The sequence below is a fragment of the Oryctolagus cuniculus genome, chromosome 13 (assembly GCF_051225735.1).
Source record: "Oryctolagus cuniculus isolate XC-2025 breed Fujian yellow rabbit chromosome 13, ASM5122573v1, whole genome shotgun sequence".
Classification (NCBI taxonomy): Eukaryota; Metazoa; Chordata; class Mammalia; order Lagomorpha; family Leporidae; genus Oryctolagus; species Oryctolagus cuniculus.
In genome coordinates this window covers 106487552-106499913 of record NC_142879.1, presented here as the reverse complement: position 1 = coordinate 106499913, position 12362 = coordinate 106487552, and the positions used below count along the sequence as shown (strand labels likewise).

The window sequence follows — 12362 nt, the reverse complement described above, 5'->3', positions numbered from 1 at the left end:
GCCAACCGCGACGGGGCGGGGCGCGGGCGGAGCGAGCGGGGACGCCGCGCCGACGTCGGCCAATGAAGAGCGTCAGACGCCACGGGGGAGGAGCCCGTGCGGCCTGGAGGGGAGTCACGTGGCCGGCGGCGGCGCAGGCGCAGAGGCCACCGCGCGGGGGCGCGCCAGGGGCCGGGGCCTGAGGTGCGGGGCTCCGGATCCCGAGGCGGCGCTTGCGACTGTTGGGGACTCGCCTTGCCTTTAGCCGTTCCCTCTCCCCCGCCTGCTCAGGGTGATTTTCTTGGTGAGTTACTGGAGGAGGAAGAGGACAAAGGCTAGGGCCGCGTCCGCCCCCGTCGCATGGCTGTCCCCTCCGTCTGTCCGCTGTTCGGTTGTAACCGCGGTCCTCGGTCCGGCCTCGCTGTCCCTGCGGTTCCGACCCGGTCTGCCCGGAGCCTCCACGCACTGGAGGCTCCCGCGCGCCGCTCCCCCAGCCCCCGCCCCCGCCCTGACCCGTGCACCTGCTGTTTCTAGAAGGAGAGCGAACCCCGGTTCCCCAGGGCCTCGCGCCTCGGTGCCCGTTTCGGGGCGACCTTTTTGGAAAGTTTGCTTCCTGAGAAGCGGTTTGTTGCCGTTCCCCCCCCCCGAACCGTTGACTCTGCCGTAAACCTGTTTGTGCCTACGTGGAGCTGCTGAGACAGGTGGACAAGCCCTTACCCCGAGCCTCCGAAAGACGTTGGGGTGGCCCCTGGGGGCGGTGATTGGCTGAGCGCACATGGAGGAAGATTGGAGAGCTGTTTCCATGCATGCTAACGTTTTTGAACTAAGGGTCGCGCCATCAGCCATGTGCGTGGTAAGGGACCAATGCAGTTTTCTAATTAGCAAGGATACTTGGGGATTATTTGTGTTAATTGGTTTTTGGAAGAGCTGGCCAGGGAAAGGCAAAGTTAACGAGCTGACCCTAGCTGAGCTTGATTTTTCGGGGATTACTGAAATAGCATTATCTTTTACCGATACCAGTATATGTATTTGTGGCTTTAAAACTGCTAGGTGGAGTTGGCTTAGGGCCTCCTCGCTGCGGTGTGTTTCGTTTGACAGTCATGACGGGGCCGCTGAATCAGGTTTTTCTCTGACGTGTTGACCTGCGGTTCCGCTTGCCTTTTGATAGTTTGTGTAGGCAGGTCGCATTTCTGATTTTTATAATTCCCTAGAATGGTGGTGCTCTCCCAGAATGTTGGTGCGTATCTCTAGGGGTCAGCAGACTTTCTGTGGAGGGTTACTCAGACATCCTCTGCTGCTTTCCCAGGTGCACGAGCAGGGAGCTGGATAGGAAGTGGAGCAGCCGGGACTCAAACCGGTGCCCATGTGGGATGCTGGAACTGCAGGCGGCGGCCTTACCCACTACGCCACAGCACTGGCCCTTCATGAATTTTTTAAATTGTCAAAGTTATGCATTGTGAACTCAAAAAATAAGACACCCTAATGTTACATGCAAAAGCCTCGCATATGGGTGGTGAATCAGGCTGTTATATGCAGTGCCCCCAAAGCAGTGGGTACTGAAGTGAGGCCCCAGAATACACTCAGCAAAATAAGTCGCTAACAGGGTTCACATGTGCAGTGGTCGCAGGTCCTTGGTTTCCTTCAGCGAAGGGATTCACCTGGCGCCGGCACTGTGGCTCACTAGGCTAATCCTCCGCCTTGCGGCGCCGGCACACCGGGTTCTAGTCCCGGTCAGGGCGCCGGATTCTGTCCCGGTTGCCCCTCTTCCAGGCCAGCTCTCTGCTGTGGCCCGGGAGTGCAGTGGAGGATGGCCCAAGTGCTTGGGCCCTGCACCCCATGGGAGACCAGGATAAGCACCTGGCTCCTGCCATCGGATCAGCGCGGTGTACCGGCTGCAGCACGCCGGCCGTGGCGGCCATTGGAGGGTGAGCCAACGGCAGAGGAAGACCTTTCTCTCTGTCTCTCTCTCTCACTGTCCACTCTGCCTGTCAAAAAAAAAAAAAAAAAAAAGGATTCACCTAGCAAAGTGATTGCTGCATAGGTTCTTAGCCCATTATGGTGGAGCGACAGTGATTCGTGTTATAATGTATATTTTTAAAAAACATTTATTTATTTGAAAGAGTTACAGAACGAGAGGCAGAGATAGAGAGAGAGGTCTTCCATCCGGTAGTTCACTCATCAATTGGCCGCAATGGCCAGAGCTGTGCCAGTCCGGAGCCAGGAGCTTTCTCTGGGTCTCCTATGTTGGTGCAGGGGCCCAAGGACCTGGACCATCTTCTACTGCTTTCCAGGGCCATAGCAGAGAGCTGGATTGGAAGTGGAGCAGCCAGGACTCGAACTGGCGCCCTCATGGGATGCTGGCACTGCAGGTGGTGGCTTTACCCACTGCACCACAGTGCCGGCCCAATAATGTATATTAACATGGGTCTGCAGCCACCATGGTACATGCTATGAAGTTCTTAATCATTTCTCCCACATTTTAGGCCCCCAAGTGTGGCAGGTGCTTTGTTTGGCCTTTCACAGTAGGTGCTACCTGCAAATCGGGGAATCCAGACGCTCATTCCATAGCTTCAGGCCACTGATTTTTTTTTTTTTTTTTTTTTTTTTTTTTTTTTGACAGGCAGAGTGGACAGTGAGAGAGAGAGACAGAGAGAAAGGTCTTCCTTTGCCGTTGGTTCACCCTCCAATGGCCGCCGCGGCCGGCGCGCTGCGGCCGGTGCACCGCGCTGATCCGATGGCAGGAGCCAGGAGCCAGGTGCTTTTCCTGGTCTCCCATGGGGTGCAGGGCCCAAGCACCTGGGCCATCCTCCACTGCACTCCCTGGCCACAGCAGAGGGCTGGCCTGGAAGAGGGGCAACCGGGACAGAATCCGGCGCCCCGACCGGGACTAGAACCCGGTGTGCCGGCGCCGCAAGGCGGAGGATTAGCCTAGTGAGCCGCGGCGCCGGCCTGGCCACTGATTTTTTTTCCTCTTCTTGTGTAAATCATTAAAATTTCAGGTGTCATCTGGTCAGTGTTTGGATATGCTATCTTTTATTGATCAGTGGCACAGAGTGCATCAGAGCTGTTTGGTAAATCCCTTCTGTGATGAAACGCTGGGGGAGAAACCCAGGATCTTAGCAGATTTGGAGAAATGCACCTGCGAATGCCCCTTTGAGCTTTCAGGTGGTTTGCCTCCACGCCCGATGCCGTGTGCAGTTATGGTGAACTTGACGTCTCTTCATTGCAGACTCTGCTTTTTGCAAGGATCGGCCCTGCCTCAGATTCAGCAGACTGAAGCAGCTCGTGCGGCTGGAGTTTTCGAGTCAGCGGGAGTGAAGCACCGCGCACAGAAGCTGCCGCCACAGGAGGGAATGAATCGCTCCTCTCCACGTTTCTGATTCTACTTGTAAGTGAAATCCATAGTTAGGGTGCCACGGGTTACATGTTTACTTGTGAAGGAGAGTGCAAGCCACTACTACAATTGAAAGTGCTTGGAACAGAGACAGACCTTTTAATATCAAATATAGGGCGGAGAACAGGAAAAGCCCCCATGGCGTGGCTGTGAAGTTACTCCCGCCAAGCTGGCGAGCGCCGAAGCATTTATTAAACTGTGTCGTCCATGGCTAATGCTTGACTGGTCTGGTACAGGTGCTTGTCTTCATGGAGGGTCTATCTCTAAAGACAGGACCTTGGGGCCGGCACTGTGGCATAGTGGGCTAAGCCTCTGCCTGAGGTGCCAGCATCCTATATGGGCACCAGTTCAAGTTCTGGCTGCTCTTCTTCTGATCCAGCTCTCTGCTATGGCCTGGGAAAGCAGTAGAAGATGGCCCAAGTGCTTGACCCCTGCACCCACATAGGAGACCCAGAGAAAGCTCCTGGCCCTGGACTGGCACAGCTCTGGCCATTTGGAGAATGAGCCAGTGGATGGAAGATTCTCTCTCTCTCTCTCCCCCTCCATCCCCCTCCCTCCCTCCCCCTTTCCCTCTTTCCCTGTAACTCTGCCTCTCAAATAAACAAGCAAATCTTTAAAAGATAAATAAATAAAGACAGGACGGTAATCAGCCTGAGGAGTTGCAGAACTGCTTTGGGTACTGGAATAAGTTTTCCCCTCTGCATTGGAAATGTTCTTGAGTTTCCTGACTGTCTGACCAGGGTCTGGGAGCTGAGTGAAGCCCCTCACTCGTGGTGTTTTAGTACCAGAGTCCCAAGCAGCAGGCTGCATAGGTAAGGCCAAAGATGGGGAGCCGTTGACCTCAGGGCTGGTTATTGATATTGGCAGAAAATGACACCTTTCGCTCCGAGTCTTTTCAAGACCTTTGGCGTGAATAATGTGTGAGCCTGCCCTTTGCAAGTGTGCGTGTGAAAGACACGTAAGAACGCAAATGCCATTCCCCTGTCCTGTGGTTCAGAGTGTTATTTCAGCATTTTATAAACAAAGATTCCTCCATTCTAGTTACCTGTTGTGCGCTCTGCAAGAAGTTTATGCGAAATGTGATGTTCTGTCAGCATGTCACGTAACTAAAGACAAGTTATGTATCAGGAATATTGTTCCGCTTTTGTGACCTGCAAGCAAATGGTACTCCAGTCCCAAATATTCTTCATATGTCACAAACCAATAAGCAGTTTTCATTACAACATCTTATCAAAGGAAAAGGAATAATAATTGGATTTAGTATGTTTTTTAAAAAGCATCCATGATACAGCATTTTCTGAATAAGGTTTCTATTGTTTGTAGTTCCTTTTTTTTTTAAAGTCTTAATTTTACAGTCTCTTGAGATTTGAGGAGACACTATTTCAAAGGATAACATGCAACATCTGATAATTTGAGCTGAGACAGTCTTTCTTATTTTTTTAAAAGATTATTTATGTGAAAAACAGAGTTACAGAGAGGCAGAGAGAGAGAGAGGGTGATCTTCCATCCGCTGATTCCCTCCCCAGCAGGCCACAACGGCCAGAGCTGATCTGAAGCCAGGAGCCAGGAGCTTCCTCCAGGCCTCCCACGCAGGTGCAGGGGCCCAGGACCTGGGACATCCTCCACTACTTTCCCAGGTCACAGCAGAGAGCTGATCGGAAGTAGAGCAGACAGGACTTGAACCGGCGCCCATATAGGATGCTGGCACTGCAGACTGGGGCTTTAACCCACTGTGCCACCGCGCCGGCCCTGAGATAGTGTTTCAAATGTGTCTGTACATTTGGAAGATTCCAGAAGTTCATGTATCGTGACCCTGGCTGTATTCATTCCTGATGTGATTTTAGCAGTGTGGAAGTGAGTAACCAGATGTCTTTTTCTGTTTGTTTCTATGTCTTGCAAAGGGCTAACGCCAGTTCTGGGTTGGCGTGTGCGGAAGCGGGGAGGATGCTTCCCTTCACCCGGTGCCGCTGTCTGAAGCACATAGCACGGGCGTGCTTGTCTGCTGTGCAAGTCAGAATGGGGAAACACGCACGCCTGTGTCTTCCAAGAGCCCTGGGACTTGCAGAATTTGGGAAGTCATGGCATTCCACACACACTCTCATTGGAAACAAAAATATTGTCCTGATGGGGCCTCCGGGTGCCGGGAAGACAACCGTGGGCAGAATCCTCGGGCAGAAGCTCGGGTGCTGTGTCATAGACGTGGATGACGACGTCCTGGAGAAAACCTGGAACATGAGTGTGTCCGAGAAGCTGCGGGACGTGGGTAGTGAGCGGTTTCTAGAAGAGGAAGGGAAGGCTGTGTTGAGCCTGTCCGCGTGTGGAAGTGTGATTTCGCTGACGGGCTCCACTCCCATGCATGACGCCAGCATGTGGCATCTGAAGGAGAACGGGATAGTTGTGTACCTGGACGTGCCTCTCCTGGATATAATTGGCCGTCTGAAGCGAATGAAGGTAGACAGGATTGTGGGTCAGAGTTGCGGAGCACCTATGAAAGACTTGCTTCAGCTGAGACGGCAGTACTACAAGAAGTGGTTCGACACCCGCGTGTTTTGTGAAAGCGGGGCGTCCCCAGAGGAGGTAGCCGACAAAGTGCTGCGCGCAGTCCAACGGTACCAAGACGTGGACTCGGAAACCTTCGTTTCAACGAGGCACGTGGGCCCCAGAGACGGGGAGCGCAAGGTGCCGGCGAAATTCTTCAGTGAGGCCGTGGTTGAGGGCCTGGCGTCTGACGGCGGACTCTTCGTGCCCGAGAAGGGGCTCCCAACAGTGAGCTGCGGGGAGTGGAAGAGCTTGGTAGGCGCGAGCTACGTGGAGAGAGCCCAGATCCTCCTGGAGAGGTGTATCCATCCCGCAGACATCCCCGCCGCCAGGCTGGGGGAGATGATCGAGGCCGCCTACGGGGAAAACTTTGCCTGCTCGAAAATCGCCCCCGTCAGGCACCTGTCGGGCAACCAGTTCATCCTGGAGCTGTTCCACGGGCCGACCGGCTCCTTCAAGGACCTGTCTCTGCAGCTCATGCCGCAGCTTTTTGCCCACTGTATCCCGCCCAGCTGCAACTACATGATACTGGTGGCCACGTCCGGAGACACGGGGAGCGCAGTCTTAAATGGCTTTAGTCGGCTTAGTAAGAATGACCAACAGAGAATAGGCGTGGTCACCTTTTTCCCCGAGAATGGGGTCAGTGATTTTCAAAAAGCACAAATCGTTGGCAGCCAGCGGGAAAACGGGTGGGCGGCGGGCGTCCAGGCGGATTTTGATTTTTGCCAGACGGCCATCAAAAGCATGTTTAACGATTCCGACTTCACTGGCTTTCTCACCGTGGAATACGGGACCACCTTGAGCTCAGCGAATTCCATAAACTGGGGCCGACTGCTCCCCCAGGTCGTTTACCACGCCTCCGCGTACCTGGATCTCGTAAGCCAAGGGTTTATTACTTTCGGAAGCCCGGTCGATGTGTGCATCCCCACGGGCAATTTTGGTAACATGCTGGCAGCGGTCTATGCCAAAATGATGGGGCTCCCTATCCGGAAGTTCATCTGCGCCTCCAACCAGAACCACGTTCTGACCGATTTCATCAGAACCGGACACTACGACCTGCGGGAGAGGAAGCTGGCGCCGACCTTCTCTCCATCGATAGACATCCTCAAGTCCTCGAACCTGGAGCGCCACCTGCACTTGATGGCTAACAAGGACGGGCCGCTGATGGCCAAGCTGTTCCGTCAGCTGGAGGACCAGCATCACTTCCGGATAGAAAGGGTGCTGGTGGAGAAGCTCCAGCAGGACCTGGTGGCCGACTGGTGCTCCGAGGGGGAGTGCCTGGCAGCCATCAGCTCCACCTATGACGCTTCCGGCTACATCCTGGACCCGCACACCGCCGTCGCAAAGGTGGTCGCCGACAGGCTGCAGGACAAAACTTGCCCGGTGATCATCTCGTCCACAGCCCACTACTCCAAGTTCGCACCTGCTGTCATGCAGGCTTTGAAGATCCGAGAGCTCAGCCAGACGTCGTCAAGCCAGCTGCACTTGCTGGGTTCGTACAACGCGTTACCCCCACCGCATGAGGCCCTGCTAGCCAGGACGAAGCAGCAGCAGCAGATGGACTACCAGGTCTGTGCCGCCGACGTGGATGTCCTCAAGAGCCACGTGGAGAAGAGAATCCAGAAGCAATTCGTGTGAAAGTTTTCTGAATAGAACAGAAATTGGTGCCACCCTCCCCCGCCCCAGGGATAAGCGTGCAATAATAAATCTCAAAAGTTGTTTTGAAGTGCTGTAGCCTCTTGCCTTTTGTATCAGGGTCCGTGTCTTACCTGTTCCCTTTGGTAACCTCAGGACTGGACACTACACCTGCTCCGTGCGTCCTTTGATCCGCAAGCTACGCGTGATGAAAGGTAGCACAGGGCACGCGCCTCCTGCCGTCTGCGCTGCTCTCTGCTCGCAGTGTTTGTGTCAGTTTCCACGTCCTCGTCACCTCTTTTAAGTGGACCAGAATGTCTGATATTCAGTTTGGCAATGAAAATAGGGAAGTGTGGTTGATATGGACTACATCTGTAGGAACTAATTAGTTCTCCAGTGACTAGAACGCTAATACGCCACCCACACCCTGGCTAGCTTGGATTAAGGAAGGAGTAAACTCCTTGGTTAAGCCTATGCCAGTGCTTCTAACCCTTCTCAATCCCATTTTAGTCTAACATCTTATCCCACAAGTGCTCTGTCCGTCACTCTCCCTCGGGTCCATATGATTACAGTAATGAAGTTTGGAAATCAAGACCATCTAAACCCAGAATGTGACAGCGCCGTTATTTTGCAGTGGTTACAGAAGTAAAAGTGCTTACCCATTTCAATTTTCCAAAATTGAGTATTTCACTGGTTTTAATAGAACTGCGCCTATACTTCTTCCAACAGCAGGTTTCCCATGTTGGAGTCCACTTCTGTACAGCTTGTCTTATTTCCGTGCACATGTGTCTTTTTGGCAGCTGAAACCACATGCAAGCGGTGCACATATTTCATGTATGTTCTTTTTCTAGTCACAGCCCACTTCAACCATGGTTTATGTGTGTGCATTCACTGGATGACTTACGTCTGAATTCAAGGTGATCCCTGAGAGGACCCATCTGTGCGATGGACTCTTCTCGACCACCGGACAGTGTTCTGTGTGCTCTGTCTTTGCTGATAACGAGTACTCTGTTGTTCTGGGGAACTACAGTCCCGGCTGGTCTGCTTCCCTTTCAGCTCCCTGCCAGTGGCCTGGGAAAGCAGCCGAGGGTGGCCCAGGTGTTTGGGCCCCTGTGCCCACGTGGGAGACCTGGATGAAACTTTAGCTCCTGGCTTCAGCCTGGCTCGGCTGTAGCCATTGTGGCAATTTGAGGAATGAACCAGCGGATGGACAGTCTTTGTGTGTTTCACCTTCTCTCTAACTGTGCCTTTCAAATACATAAATAAATCTTTAATAAGTTTTTTTAAAAAAAAACTTGAATGATAGAAAATTTAATCGTATATTAAGTAGGAGCAGTTTGTTTAAAAGAGTTTAAAAACTCTTTTAAATGTGTAAACATCAACTCTCCGACATGGCTTCTAAAAGGCAGGTTCTAAAACCTAAAGCAGGAGCAGGAGCAGTTAGAAGAAAGCAGTGGGAAGTTCGAAGTTGTGCACCTGTTCCTGTCCGTCTTTTCGTCGTTTTACGGGTTTCAGTAGATGCTGAGTGTGCCGTGTGCGTGAGAATACAGGGCTTTTCTGTAAGTGGACGGTAAACCATGTACAAGATGAGTGGCTCCCGCATGGCATGTGGAACATGACTGTCAGGGAAGCCCCCCCGACCCCCCCCCCCCGCATCCCGAGGATGCGGGACCTGAGGCGCGTCTTGGAGGATGGGAAGACTTTGTGGGTAAAAAGGGAGAGGAAGCTGGAAGGGGAGATGTCCGAGGGTCCGCCTGCAGGTGTCAGCTTGCCACTTCACCGTCCCAGATGGTATTGTACGTCTGCAGGCCGTGGCGTTCCGCTGATGGCCTCCCTCCGAGAGACGCAAGTCACCGTCTGCCATCCCTCCTGCCCCATCAAGCGTTTGAGCCCAGCCCTTGTGCAGCAGGTGCTGTGCCCCTCCTGTCTAAGGCCGGTCTCCTCAGAAGTGCCCTTCAGCCTGCTCGGCCTCGTGGGCATCTCCCCTCCCAGGGAACGTGGCCTCAGGGCGCTTAGATGCCCTTTCTGTTAGAAAACAGAAGAGCCTGATCTCCCCCAGGGCCCACGTTTTCCCCCCAAGTACTCCTTCCATAAAGAATCGTTACTGCAGCCGCCCCTCGCTCCAGTGTGCAAGCAATGCAGTTGAAGGGCGAGCAGTAATTACCTAAGTCCTCGCTCACTCTGTTACAGTAGCACGGCACACATGCTCTGATGGTGTTCACGTCTTTCCTCCATGAGTAACTGCTACCCTAAATTTTCTGTCAATCAGTCCCCTTTCAATAGCTTCGCATTGTTTCATTTTGACTCTAAATTTTATACAAATGGAGTCATACTGTGTTATTCCAAGATTTATTTATTTATTTATTTTTGACAGGCAGAGTGGACAGTGAGAGAGAGAGAAAGGTCTTCCTTTGCCATTGGTTCACCCTCCAATGGCCACTGCGGACGGCGCACCGTGCTGATCCGAAGGCAGGAGCCAGGTGCTTCTCCTGGTCTCCCATGGGGTGCAGGGCCCAAGCACCTGGGCCATCCTCCACTGCACTCCCTGGCCACAGCAGAGAGCTGGCCTGGAAGAGGGGCAACCGGGACAGAATCCGGCACCCTGACCGGGACTAGAACCCGGTGTGCCAGCGCCGCAAGGCGGAGGATTAGCCTGTTGAGCTGCAGCGCCGGCCCCAAGATCTATTTATTTTACTCAGAAGCTTAAAAATTCACTCCTCTAGGGCAATTAAGCCACAGTTCATTTTATTTTAAAAGATTTATTTATTTATTTTGAAAGAGTTACACAGAGAAGGAGAAATAGAGACAGAGAGGTCTTCCATCCACTAGTTCGCTCCCCAACTGGCAACAGCAGCCGGAACTGTGCTTATCCAAAGCCAGAAGCCAGGAACTTCTTCCAGGTCTCCCATGTGGGTGCAGGGGCCCAAGGACTTGGGCCATCCTCCGCTGCTTTCCCAGGCCGTAGCAGAGACTTGGATCAGAAGTGGAGCAGCCGGGACTCGAACTGGTGCCCATATGGGATGCTGGCACTGTAGGCGGCGGCTTTACCCTCTGTGTCATAGCACTGGCCCCGCCACAGTTTTATTTTTAAAAATCACTAAATAATAATCTTGTGTGTGAATACTGCCATCCATATTTTGGCCATTTGACACTTAAATTGTCTAATTTTTGTCTTGTTTCTAGCCGATACACAATTTTGTAAAATTCCTGCTGAAGGTCAGTGAATATGGACTTTTCAACATTTGTGACTCTAATAGTGCATAATTAGTTTTCATATCTTAAAAATGTTAGGTTTATGAAGTAAAAAAGATATCAATTCTCAGGCTATGGTTATACTTTCTACTTTAAAATTATTTTACATAATCATAATATGAATTTGTAAAATTTTTTAGGAAGATTTTCCAGCTATATTTTTTGGAAAGTGGGAGATATGTTTACATCAAAATAGAGTTTAGAAGACAGCAAATTGGCCAGCTCCGTGGCTCACTTGGTTAATCTTCTGCCTACGGCGCCGGCATCCCATATGGGCACCAGGCTCTAGTCCCGGTTGCTCCTCTTCCAGTCCAGCTCTCTGCTGTGGCCTGGGAGGGCAGTGGAGGATGGCCCAGGTGCTTGGGCCCTGCACCCACATGGGAGACCAGGAGGAAGCTCCTGGCTCCTGGCTTTGGATCGGCGTAGCTCTGGTCGTAGCAGTCATTTGGAGGTTGGACCAACGGAAGGAAGACCTTTCTCTCTGTCTCTCTCTCTCACTGTCTATAACTCTACCTGTCAAATAAATATGAAAAAAAAAAAAGCAAATTGCTTTGTATGAGATTTCAGAGTATAATAATAGCAGTTTACTTTTTTTAAAAGATTTATTTATTTTTATTTGAAAGAGAGAGGAGCTTCTTCCTGGTCTCCCCTGTGGGTGCAGGGGCCCAAGGAGTTGGGCCATCTTCTGCTTTCCCAGGCCATAGCAGAGAGCTGGACAGGAAGTGGAGCAGCCAGGACTTGAACCGGCGCCCATATAGGATGCTGGTGCTTCAGGCCAGGGCTATTAACCCACTGTGCCACAGCACCAGCCCCTAGCAGTTGACTTGCAAAGCAATCATGGAGAGCAAATACTGCTTCTCAATCCATTAGTTCATTTATAAGATTTAATAATTCAGACCACCTTAACCAAACCAAGCCACCGCTCTCTTTCCAGCTCGCGGAAACAGAATGCTGTTTTTGTCCCCATTCAGGGACACGAGGAAGAAAATCTCCACAGGAAACAGTTCCTTGCGTGGGCCCCGTCTGTGCACTCCAACTACCCCAGTAGTCAGTTTTGTGTCTGAAACTTGTACCTTAAAAATGAACAGGCATCTAGCGCTGCAGCGCAGCGGGTTAACACCCTGGCCTGAAGCACTGGCATCCCATATGGGCACCAGTTCAAGACCTGGCTGTTCCTCTTCCCATCCAGCTCTCTGCTATGGCCTGGGAAAGCAGTAGAAGATGGCCCAAGTCCTTGGGCCCCTGCACCCACGTGGGAGACTGGGAGGAGGCTCCTGACTCCTGGCTTGGGATCGGCGCAGCTCCAGACAATTGGAGAGTGAACCATAGGATGGAGGACCCCTCTCCCTCTCTGCCTCTCCTCTCTCTGTATATCTCTGACTTTGAAAGAGTTACAGAGAGAGGTAGAGAGAGAGAGAGGTCTTCCAACCACTGGTTCACTCCCCAGATGGCAGCAACGGCCAGAGCTGATCCAAAGCCAGGAGCTTCTTCCGGGTCTCCCACGTGGGTGCAGGGGCCCAAGCACTTGGACCATCTTCTACTGCTATCCCAGGCCACAGCAGAG

At 52.4% G+C, this 12362-nt stretch overlaps 1 protein-coding gene across 4 annotated transcripts in view; it reads left to right on the top strand.

Annotated features, from left to right (window-relative positions):
• The first annotated feature begins 107 nt into the window (after positions 1–107).
• THNSL1 (threonine synthase like 1) overlaps positions 108–12362 on the top strand; it is a 41449-nt gene continuing 29194 nt past the window's right edge. For 2 of the 4 annotated variants that reach the window (XR_016219904.1, XR_016219905.1), the window contains exons 1-2: positions 108–283; positions 3209–3367. Coding sequence is in view for 2 of the 4 variants with exons in the window: in XM_008267979.5 (XP_008266201.1) it covers positions 5318–7549 (2232 nt within the window). In the remaining 2 variants the exon portion in view is untranslated. Of the gene's footprint in view, positions 833–3208; positions 3368–5274; positions 7638–12362 lie in introns of those variants that run through there. The other 2 variants (XM_008267979.5, XM_002717301.6) reach the window with 2 other exon arrangements.